The 12,192-nt window shown below is 54.6% G+C and overlaps 1 protein-coding gene across 1 annotated transcript in view; it reads left to right on the forward strand.

Moving 5' to 3' along the window:
- The first annotated feature begins 742 nt into the window (after positions 1-742).
- Positions 743-12,192, forward strand: part of LOC105501907 (chromosome unknown open reading frame, human C16orf74) — a 28,289-nt gene continuing 16,839 nt past the window's right edge. Inside the window, exon 1 of the mRNA XM_011928049.1 lies at positions 743-783. Coding sequence (XP_011783439.1) covers positions 756-783 — 28 coding nt within the window. The 5' untranslated portion in view covers positions 743-755. The remainder of the gene's footprint in view (positions 784-12,192) is intronic.

Consider the following 12,192-nt stretch of genomic DNA (forward strand, 5'->3'; position numbering starts at 1 on the left):
TGGCAGCATTAGAACGGGAGGTGCGGCCGGGCGCGGTGGCTCAAGCCTGTAATCCCAGCACTTTGGGAGGCCGAGACGGGCAGATCACGAGGTCAGGAGATTGGGACCACCCCGTCTCTACTAAAAAATACAAAAAACTAGCTGGGCGAGGTGGCGGGCGCCTGTAGTCCCAGCTACTCGGGAGGCTGAGGCAGGAGAATGGCGTAAACCCGGGAGGCGGAGCTTGCAGTGAGCTGAGATCCGGCCACTGCACTCCAGCATGGGCGACAGAGCGAGACTCCGTCTCAAAAAAAAAAAAGAACGGGAGGTGCACCGCCATGGGGGCCTCTGGGCCACCCTGAGCCCTGGCTGGCAGGTCTTCACATCTCTGCAGCTGCAGCCATCCTGTGGCTCTTGAAAGGCTTGATGGTGTCGGTTCCCATAATCAGTTCACTGCAGCCTCCGCCTCCTGGGTTCAAGTGACCTCACAGAGCCAGGGCTGCAGATGCCGCCTTGGCTTCCTGTATATTTAACTTTGAGGCACCCGTTAAGTTTTTTCCACCAGCACAGACTCCATCTTTGAGCAAATCCAGCCCAGATGTAGTTGACAGGTGGCGTGACCTGGAGGCCGGTGGTTTCTCTCCACCACAACCTCCTGTTTTGCACTCGTCAGGGCCAGGGGTGGGGGCCTGGCCGCACGTGGCCAACACAAACAAGTTGTGCCCGCCCCCTCTCTGAGCGCTCTTCTCTCTCCACAGGCCTGCAGAGGCGCCAGCATGGGGCTTAAGATGTCCTGCCTGAAAGGTAAGGCCTGCAGCTCTGCCCCCACCAGCTCTCATGGCAGGGGGTGGGCTGGGCTGGGGGGCAGGAGGGAGGGGAGATGAAGCCCTCTGCCCTGCAGAAAGAGCGGGGCACCATCCCACAAAGCAGTCCTGTACACAGCAGGTACCCTAAAAATGCTTGTCATGACTCTGAGCACCCCCCAAGGCCTTCCATTTCACTAGCAGTGAGTGACTGGGAAGGTGGCAGTGCCCTGGGGCCTCAGTTTCCCCCTCAGGGGGCCTAATCTCAGGCTGTGGAGAGTGAGGGAGGAGGACCTTTGCGAAGGAGCCAGGCACACGCGGGGCTGTTTTTGTCCCCGAGGACACACCCAGGGCCTGTTATCCCCCAGACAGGAGGTCCAGCGTCCAGGTGCTGGGAGAGAAGGCCAGCAGGAGAAAGTTCTAGAAGGACACAAAACCACTGAAGGGCGTTGTGGGTGGAAAGTTCTAGAAGGACACAAAACCACTGAAGGGCGTTGTGGGTGTTGGCGAAGGCGGCCCAGACTTCTGTCCTGTGTGTGGATGACCCTGGGGCAGACCAGTGCGGCAAGAGACCTCCCATCCCAAGTCCTTTGCTGCCCCCTCTTCTGTACCTTGGTGACAGTTGCTTTGGTCTCCCCAGCCAAAAATCTGGGAGTCACGTGGGCAGCCCCTGGTCCAGACCCAGCATGCCCGCCTGCTCTGACTTGGGGCCCCGCTGCCTGAGACCGACTCTGGCTCCAGGTGTCCCATGGCCAGCAGTTTGAGGGCCGGGCTCCTAGCCTGCCCCAGGGCCACCTGCCTGACCCCAGCAGCCCCTTCCAGGCAGAGGTCACCTACGCACCTGGAGAGGTGGTCAGGAGCTGAGCCAGGCCTGGGATCAGCCTCCATTGTGTGAGTTGTGGCCTCACCAATGCCTCTGTAAGACCTAGATCAACAGCCTCAGTTTCCTTATCAGTAAAATGGGGATCATGGCGGACCCGTCTCAGGTCACCAGGAGCACCAGAGCAGGGCCTGGCGCACCCTGGCGGTGGCTGCTCTTAATTAATTGTATTATTTCCTTCGTCAAATTCACCAGGCTCTGTAACCCATCCTTTGGGTTTAGGCAGGCTTAGGGCTTTTGGATGCAAGCTACAGAAGCGGATACTGGTTAACAAGGAATTTACTGGAAAGCCGAGGGGAGCCCACAGGAAGAGTGAAGTAAGGAAGAATGAAAAGGTCCCTGCTGGGAGCCGGGATGAATGGACCACCTTTTAGGTTCCCAGGGTGGGAGGAATCCGCTCCAGGAGAGCATCTGATTGGCCCAGCTTAGGTCTTAGGCCCGCCCCCTTGGCGTGGAGGGAGGTGCATCTTGATTGACAGCTCCTCCAAGACTGCTTGCAGAGAGATTGGTTCCCATGGTGAAAATCGGGGTGTCCTTTGCTAAGCGGGATGGGATGCCAGACAGACACAAACAGCCCACGTCCCCTCCAGGACGTGGCTTCCTCTGAGACTCCAGCCTGACCCCACAGAGGAGCGGGGAGTTGTTTGTGGAATGAGTATCTGTGCGTGGCTGAGGTTGATCCAGCGGCAGACAGTGGTTGAGAGGGTCAAGCCTGAACCCTTGAAACTTGAGGACTTTCTTCCCTTTGACATGAGTTTCCCAGTTCCTGGCACAAAGTAGGCATTGAGGACACTTTTCTTTAAAAAATAATATGTATCACATAAAACTTACCGTTTTAATCATGAAGTGTACGGGTTAGTGGCATTAAGCACGTTCACAATGTTGTGCAACCATCACGCCACCCATCTTCAGAATGAAGGTTTCATCATCTCCAACTGAAACTCTGTCCCCATTAAACACTAACTCCCCGTTCCCTCCCCCAGCCCTTGGCAGCCACCATTCTACTTCCCGTCTCTAGGAATCTGTTCTAAGGGCCTCGTGTCAGTGGAATCATCCAGCATTTGTCATTTTGTGTCTGGCCTCCGTCGCTCAGCGTGGCGTTTTCTAGGCTCATCCACATGGAGGCACACGTCACTGCTTCATTCGTTTTCACAGCTGAATACTACTACACCATGTGGACAGACCACGTTTTCTTTATCTGCTTCAATGATGGACACTGGGTGGTTTCCACCTTTTGGTGATTGTGTCAGGACATCTTTGACAAAGAAACCAAGCCCCTGGAGGTGTCTCTGGGACCACTTTTCTTCCAGCCCAAGGCCGGGGCTTGATCAGGAAGGTAGACCAAGACTCTGCAGATCCTGACAGTGCCTGGGAAACGCACTCTGACTCCACCCACCCCCGGCCCCTCATGAGTGAAAGCACAGGCAGCCAGCTCAGAGCTCCTGGAGCTGGGAGCTTTTAAAAGGACCACCTTCCTGTTGGCCCTAGAGCTGCTAATTGCTGGAATGGCACCTGCCCTAGGCATGGCTTGTCCATCCATTTTTCATGGCTGGCTTTGGTGCTGCCGGCCCCTGCCCACCCCACCTGCCCAGCCTGGGTCTCTGAAGGTGATGAGGCCTGCACAAGCATGGTGGTGACTCGAGGAATGGGGAGTAGGGGGACCAGAACTCTTTTTTTTTTTTTTTTTTTTGAGACAGAGTCTCGCTGTGTCACCAGGCTGGAGTGCAATGGTGCATTCTCAACTCACTGCAACCCCTGCCTGCCGGGTTCAAGCAATTCTCCTGCCTCAGCCTCCCAAGTGGCTGGGATTACAGGCCACCAAGCCTGCCACCATGCCCAGCTCATTTTTGTATTTTTAGTAGAGACGGGGTTTCACCATGTTGGCCAGGCTGGTCTCCAACTCCTGACTTTATGTGATCCGCCTGCCTCGGCCTCCCAAAGTGCAGGGATTACAGGCGTGAGCCACCACGCCCGGCCTGGAGAGAAACATTTTAACTCGACATTTGAAGTAACCAGGAACTCTGTAACATGGCATCTTACTGTCCTAAGGCTGCTGTAAGAGATTACCCCAAACTAGGTGGCTTAAAACAGGAATTTATTCTCTCTCAGTTCTGGAGGCCAGAGGTGTGACACCCAGGTGTGAGCAGGGCCTTGTTTCTTCTGGAAGATCTAGGGAGGCTCCTTCCTGCCAAGTTCCTGGTGGCGCCAGCCACCCTTTGGTTTGTGGCCGCTTAGCTCCAGCCTCTGCCTCGAGGCACATGGCTTTCCTCTTCTGTCTTCCCTTCTCTTTTAAGGACAACTGTCATTTGCTTTAGGGCCCACCCTATTCCAGGATAATCTCATCCCAAGATCCTTAACTCAATTATATCTGCAGGGCTGCACGGTGGCACATGCCTGTAATCCCAACACTTCGGGAAGCTGAGGCAGGAGGATCTCTTGAGCCCAGGAGTTCAAGAGCAGTCTGGGCAACATCACAAAACCCCATCCCTACAAAAAATACAAAAATTATCTGGGAATGGTGGCGTGCACGCCTGTAGTCCCAGCCACTTGGGAGGCTGAGGTGGGAGGATCCACTGAGCCCAGGAAGTCAAGGCTGCAGTGAACCATGATCACACCACTGCACTCAAGCCTGGGTGACAGAGCCAGACCCTGTCTCAAAAAAAAAAAAAAAAGACATCACAAAGACCCTGTTTTCAACAATGTTAGATTCCCACTCACAGGTTCCGGTTAGGTGTATCTTTTGGAGCGGGCACCGTTCAGCCCTGGATACAATTACGCTCACTCCCTGGGGACTCAACACTACATGCTGCCCAGGGCACCAGGAGGAGGGACCCGCCAGGACCCAGGCCCTCTGCCTCTCTTTTTTTTTTTTTTTTTTTTTTTTTGAGACGGAGTCTCGCTCTGTCGCCCGGGCTGGAGTGCAGTGGCCTGATCTCAGCTCACTGCAAGCTCCGCCTCCCGGGTTTACGCCATTCTCCTGCCTCAGCCTCCCGAGTAGCTGGGACTACAGGCGCCCGCCACGTCGCCCGGCTAGTTTTTTGTATTTTTTAGTAGAGACGGGGTTTCACCGTTTTAGCCAGGATGGTCTCGATCTCCTGACCTCGTGATCCACCCGTCTCGGCCTCCCAAAGTGCTAGGATTACAGGCTTGAGCCACCGCGCCCGGCCCGGCCCTCTGCCTCTCTGCTCTAGCCCTGCAGCCCGGCCAGGGACTCAGACCCACCCAGCTGTTTCCAGGTGACCCTCCTGTACCGTGCCCCCAGCTCCAGGCCTCCCTGGGTTCAAATCCCAGCTCTGCCCCTTACCAACGATTTGGCCTTGGAGCAGAGCCAGCTTCACAGGCATGTGACCTTTGCAGCTGCACAGGCCCCATGCTCAGTTTAATGCTCTTAATGCATATTGAACAATGGGCCTCACACGTTCATTTTCCACTGAGCCCCGCAGATTACACAGTGGCTCCTGCCTTGGGGCAAGTGACCTTGTCTCTCTAGGCCTCAGCTTCCTCTGGGGTAAACCGAGGCATCCTGCATCCAGCCCACAGGTTTTATTGAGTGCTGGGTTCTGGAGAGGACTTGAAGAATCATAAAGACAGGACTCTGCCCAAGGGCATACTATCTAGAGCCACACCATCCAGTAGAAATAGATTTTAATGTTTCTAGCAGTCCCATGAATAAGGTAAAAAGCAACGGGTACGATTACTTTTAATATGTTTTATTGAATTCAGTGTATTCCAAACGTCATTTCAATGAATGGGGTCCAGTTCACTGGTCTGGGAGGTTCAGTCAGCTGATTGGGGCGGGGGGGCATTCAGTTGTCTAGGGGAGTTAGTTTTATGGTTTGGGGGATTTCGTTGTCTGGTCTGGAGGTTTAGTTGTCTGGTCTGGGGGGGATTGTCTTGTATGGGGAGGTTAGTTGCCTGATCTAAGGGGTTTAAGTTGTCTGGTCTGGGAGTTACTCAGCTGGGCTGGGGGCTTTACTTGGCTGGTCTTGGGGGGTTGATTGGCTGGTCTAATAGGGTTTACCTGTCTTGTGTGGGGGTTAATTGGCTAATCTGGGGGTCCAGTTGGCTGGACTGGGGTTACTTGGCTGGTCTGGGGGTTCAGTCGGCTGGTCTAGGGTTATTTGGCTGGGCTGGGGGCTTTACTTGGCTGGTCTTGGGGGTTTAGTTGGCTGGTCTGGGGGTTTAGTTGTGTGATCTGGGGGTTCGATTGACTGATGTGGGGGTTCAGTGGCTGGTCTGGGGGTTCAGTTGGCTGATGTGGGGGCTCACTTGCCTGGTCTGGGGGATTTAGTTTGCTGCCCTCCTTTCTCTTCCCCTCCAGTCTGGGAATCTCTCCCTCTAGAACCAAAGTAGGCTTTCTGAGCCGGGAGGCACCTTGGCAGTCATCTTGCAAAGCCTTACATTACATATAGGGAAACTGAGGCCCAAGGAGAGGAAGTGACCAGCTATGGTGACACCAACTAGAAATGAGACATGGGCTCCTCTAGGGAGGCGGCTCCCAGACCTGTTCTTATTCCCTTAGGAGGCGTGGTTATGCGAGGCATGGTTACGGGAGGTGTGGTTATGGGGGCGTGGGCTGAGCCCACTCAGTAGAGTGTGAGGCATGGTTCTGGGAGGCGTGGTTACGGGAGGCGTGGGCTGAACCCACTCAGCAGAGTGTGAGGGTCACAGTGGGTATGACATTCTTCCCTGCGGGCTTCATCTCACCGACTCTGACCAGCCACAGCCCCAGCCCTCGCCACCTCCTCCTTCCGCAGCTCCCTCATGGGCTCTGAGGCTGTGTAACTGCCCAGGAAGACACAGGCCCCTTCCCTACTGGGCTGGCTTTGTGTCGATGGCACCCAACGTGGCTGGCTGGGATGGGGTCCGCCCACTGCTGGGCTGGCTTCCGTCTCTACCGTGTGTGACTGTAGGGTGGCTGCTGTGACAAATGACCACACACTGGGGGTTTAAAACAGCAATTTTTATTCTCTCATGGTTCTGAAATCGGCCCTGGCAGGGCCACCCTCCCTCCTCAGCCCCAAGTGAGGAACATTTCTGCCTCTTCCAGCTTCTGGTAGCTTCAGGCATCCTGGATCCAGTCTCTGCCTCCGCCTTCACGTGGACTTCCTTTCTTCATGTTGCCCTGCATTCAGCCTCCCTCTCCTCCTCTTGTAAAGACACCCGGCATTGGATTTAGAGCCCCTCCGCCCCCAAATCCAGGATGAGCTCATCAGGAGATCCTCAACTAATTACATCTGCAAAGACCTCATTTCCAAATAAGGTCACATTCTGAGGTTCTGGGTTGATGTGAATTTGGGGGACTCTATTCAGTCCCCATCAAGTCAGTTCACCTCTGAGCTTCCCCTGTGGGGGGCAGGAATGTGCTTCTCCTGTCTGGCAACAAAGACTCAGCCCAAGGGTGGTAGATAGGAGGGTGGCATAGGAAGCTAGTGTGGCATAGGAGGGTGGCATAGGAGGAACACAGCTGTGCCAACACCCCTTTGTTTCCGAGTCCAAAGGAGAGGGGCTGCAGCGGCACCCCTTAAGCAGAGTCCCTCTGCTCAAGGGCCTTGCTGTGGCGACTGTGACCCACGGAAGTGTCCCACGGGCCAAAGAACATCTCCCTCGTGCCTCACCCTATAAAGACTGGCACGTGCCAGCATCAACAGGAGCTGGACACAGCCACCCTCATCACAGCTGAACTCTACAGATGGGGAGACTGAGGCACAGGGGATCTCTCGCTGGCTCAAGGCCACATGGCCAGTTAGGAGAGGTTGGCTCCACAGACAGAAGGGGAACGAGGGAGTCATCTCCTTGGTTCCTAAGTGCTCCTTCACCAGGCTCCAGCAGGGCAGCACAACCAAGGAAATGGCGTGGTCCTGCTGCGTGGTTCTCAGTGGGGTCCGGGACCTTCTGCATAGGCATCCCTTGGGAACCAGTCAGACCATCAGATTCTCAGGACCCACTGGATCAACTGAGTCAGGAACTCAGGGTTTTCAACACGTCCTCTGGGGGAATTCCAGTGGCTGTGTACTTTTGAGGACCACTGGCAAAATGGCTCTGGGGTCAGAGATCCAAGTTCATGTTCTGGGTCAGCCTCTGACTGCAACTTGGTGCAAGTCACTTCCCGTGCCCAGGCCTCAGTTTCTGTGTCTGTACGATGGAGCGGCAACTGGGAAGCTCTCCTGGGTCAGGTGTCGAGAGTTTTCTGAGATAGGCCCTAAAGATGGTGCCCAAGGAGCCTTTACACCTTCCTGCTATGGAGGTAGTTGCAGGTGTGTGGGGGCCCCGCTAGAGTAGCTGGCTGGGATGTCAGGGCTACCTGGGAGGACCCCTGTGGTCTTTGAGGTTCTGCGGGGGGATGTCAGCTCCAGCCTGGGTTAACTCCAGCATCACCATGGATACAGGCTCCTGGGAAGGAGACTGGCCCCAGCAACTGTCCTGGGGAAGGTCCCTTAGGACTGCCTGGGGCTTGGTGGGAAAGATGAAGGCTTTCTCCTGGGTTGGTAGTTTGTCATTTTTTTTTTTTTAATAGACTTTATTTTGTAGGATAGTTTTAATTTACAGAAAAATTGAAAAGATAGTACAGAGAGTTCCCACATACCCCACACTAGCTTCCGCCGTTATTAACATCTTATACTCGCATGGTCCACTCATTACAGCAAACCAATCAATACAAATCCATTGTTCTTTATTACTATTTTATTTATTTATATACCTATTTATTTATATTTTTGAGACAGGATCTCACTCTCTCTCTGTTGCTCAGGCTGGAGTGCAGTGGCACAGTCCAGCTCACTGCAGCCTTGATCTCTGGGGCTCGAGTAATTCTCCTGCCTCAGCCTCCCAAGCAGCTGGGACTATAGGTGTACAATGCCATGCCCAGCTAATTTTTTTTTTTGTAGAGAAGAGGTCTTGCTTTGTTGCTTGGGCTAGTCTTAAACTCTTAGCTTCAAGTCTTGACCTTCCAAAGTGCTAGGATTATAGGCGTGAGCCACCGCACCTGGCCAGATCCATTCTTATTAACTAATATCCACACTTTTTGTTTTTTTGAAATAGGGCCTGGCTCTGTTGCCCAAGCTAGAGTGCGGTGGCACAACCTCAGCTCACTGCAACCTCCATCTCCTGGGCTCAAGCAATTCTCCCACCTCAGCCTCCCAAGTAGCTGGGACTACAGGCGAGCGCCACCACACCCGGCTACTTTTTTTGCATTCTTAGTAGAGATGGGGGTTTTACCATGTTGCCCAGGTTGGTCTTGAACTCCTGGGCTCAAGCTATCCTCCTGCCTCAACCTGCCAAAGTGCTGGGATTACAGGCATGAGCCACTGCGCCCGGCTAGATCAGTTATTATTAACTAATGTCCACATGATTCCAATTTCCCGCATACATTTTTTCTGTCACAGGATCCCACATGGCATTTAGTTGTCACACCTCCTTAGGCTCTTGGCTGTGACAGTTTCTCAGACACTTCTCGTTTTTGTGCAGACCCCTGGCTGCCAGGCATGGCTCTGACTCCCTCGCTCGGGGGGCTGAGCCTGGGGGTGGTTGGTGGTTGGCCGTTATGGCACCCATTTTTCTGATTTGCCTTCAGAGACTTGCGTCGAGCCCCTGGTTCAACCCAAAACCCAGAATCCCTCCATATGGCCCCGTGACAATGTGAATGCCTGGCTCTGCTGGTGGACAGCTGCAGGCCAGAATTGCATGAGAGACTGTTCCTTCCACAAACCTTTATTGTGTCCCTGCACTGGGTGCTGGCCCAGGGCTACAGGGATGAACAAGGCAGTGTGGTCCTGGCCACTGGAATGTACAGAGGTGAGGAATGACCGTAATGCTAACTCGGTGCTGGATGGAAGCTAGCGCCTGCCTACCCAGGGTTGCTAGGGGTGGCATCACCCAGGAACACCCCAGCCTAAAGACCTGGCCTGATACAGAGCAGGGAAGGGACGGCTGTTCTTGGTAGCAGAAACTCATGGGCATGGACTGGGAAGCAAGCAGGAGCCTGGCGTGCATGGTGGAGGAACTGGAGGGACCACAGCGCTGGAGGAGATGGGAGTGGCCAGCTGGAGCCAGGCAGGGAATGTGGAGTTGCCACCCCTGGGGACAGGAGCTCTGTGAAATGGGAGGGTAAGAAAAGCATTCGTTCCACTAATACATTTGAGCAGTGTTCAGAGCGAATTGGAAATTTCATACACTTGAAGGGAGGTCACATGGTAGAATCCAGTCCCCGCTGAACCAGGAGTTAGAAAATAGCCAAGGTCAAGCACCCCACTTCCCTGAGCTTTCCTGTCCCCGTCTGTAAAATGGGCTCAGGCTCCTGCTCACCCGCTGCCTGCTGCTGCCACCACCATGTTCCAGGGGTCTTTGTCTACTCTGCCGACCTCCACACCCAAGCCGCAAACAGGAGCCAACACACAGTCGCTGTTCCGTGGTGCTGGTTCCCTTCCACTGTGGGACAGAGCCCAGACGAGGGTGTGTCCCGGGCAACTTCTCACAAACATGTATTGAGTACTTGCTGCATGCCAGGTGGCACACTCAGCCCTCAGGATGCAGCAGTGAGCAGCACAGAGCTCCTGTCCATGTAGGAGAGACGGAAAGTGTGCGTGAACAAATGCACACCCAGCAGGCTGGATTTCGTAGTGAGCGCTGTGAAGGGAATTGAGCAAGGGGTTGCAGTCGAGGGGATGAGGTGGGATGAGGGGTTCTCTGTGGTGCCGACACTGGAGTCAGCCATGTGGATGCAGGGAACAGTGTTCCAGGCAGAAGGAACAGCAAATGCAAAGGCCCTGAGGCAGGACCAAGCGCACTGAGCTGGTGAGCAGCGAGAAGGCAGGTATGGAGGCCAGGCTGAGCTGGAGGAGCTGAGGTCTCTGGGGCCAGCAGGTGGTAGAAGCTGAGGTGTGGATTGAGAACTTAAGAGTAATATAGGCCAGGCACAGTAATATAGGCCAGCACTTCAGAAAGCCAAGGCGGGCAGATTGCTTGAGGTCAGGAGTTGAGACCAGTCTGGGCAACATAGGGAAACCCCATCTCTACAAAGAACAGAAACATTAGTTGGGCGTGGTAGCATGCTCTTGTAGTGCCAGCTACTCAGGAGGCTGAGGTGTGAGGATTGCTTGAGCCCAGGAGATGGAGGTTGCAGTGAGCCAAAATTGCACCACTGCACTCCAACCTGGGCAACAGAGCAAGACCCTGTCTCAAAAAAGAAGAAATACAAAGCACTAGAATCATTCTAGCCCAGGAGTCTAAACTTCCACCACACATCAGAATCTCCTGGAAGGCTTCCAAATGGATGCAGCCCCAGCCCATTCCCCAGAGGCTGGGGTGAGATTGGTGTAGATGGGTCCCAGGCACTGGTGCTCTAGGAGGCCTCCTAGGTGATTATCCTGGGCGGCCCAGGCTGACAACCAATGCCCTTGCCTTGCAGATGGGGCTGCGGTGGGGACTGGCTGCCCAAGGTAACAAGGAGCAAGTCAGCCTGGCTGGGAACCCGGGTGTGCAGGCTCGATTCCAGGGCTCTTTCTGGAACCTTCTGAACAGACCTCTGCCCAGGAGGCAGGAGCTCCTGAGAGACACCCCCCTCCAGCCTCCCTTCGGCTCAGGGCAGTGGGGTGGATCATCAAAGCCTGTTTTAAACAAGGGAGCAGATGGCGTCTGATCTCGCCCCACCCCCTGCCCAGGACAGAGCAGGCAGCCCTCCTGGCTCACAGCAGGGACTTAGCCGGTCTCCCCCATCAGTCACCCATGCTTAAGCTAAACCTCCGGCACCTGATGTCCTCAGAAAGGAGGGAGGCCAGGCCAGTGACGCAGCAGGTGGGAGACAAAGTGCCATTTCCAGCCGTGCCTGGGTAGGTCAGCCCAGCTGGTCTCCACCCCAGTACTCAGCGTTAGTATTCGGGTGATAGTTCCCAAGGACGTTCTCCTCCTCCTCACACTCCTGGCACCGTGAGGTTAGGAACCACGCTGCCTTTTTCATCCCTGTAGCCCTGGAACCTGGCCCAAGACTTGGCACACACAGACCACGTAACAAATGTTTGCAGAATGAATGTGCTCTCAGCCTTAGCCACCGTGTGGAGACCCTCCCCGGACTGACCCTCCCGCCGGCCGGGGTGGCTGCCCCGTCATCCCCATTATCTCGTCATCCCCATCATCTCCATCATCCTCGTCATCCCTGTCATCCCCATTATCCTCGTCAATGCCATCATTCCCATCACCCCCATTATCCCACTCACCCCATGGGAGATGACCGTGGCCATAGTGTTAACAGCCTTCCCATTTTTGCCAATCTGTTGGGTGAAAAATCATAACTCAGGAGAAATTCATGCTTCCTCTCTTTTTAACAGGAAACATTTAACTTTTTTTTTTTTAAGTACAGATGGGATCTTGCTGTGTTGCCCAGGCTGGCTTCAAATGCCTGGCCTCAAGTGGTCCTCCTGCCTCGACCTCCCAAAGTGCTGGAATTATAGGCATGTGCCACTGCACTTTTTTTTTTTCTTGAGACGGAGTCTTGCTCTATCACCCAGGTTGGAGTACAGTAGTGCAATCTCAGCT

The sequence above is a fragment of the Colobus angolensis genome, unplaced genomic scaffold (genome assembly GCF_000951035.1).
Source record: "Colobus angolensis palliatus isolate OR3802 unplaced genomic scaffold, Cang.pa_1.0 Scaffold76, whole genome shotgun sequence".
Classification (NCBI taxonomy): domain Eukaryota; kingdom Metazoa; phylum Chordata; class Mammalia; order Primates; family Cercopithecidae; genus Colobus; species Colobus angolensis.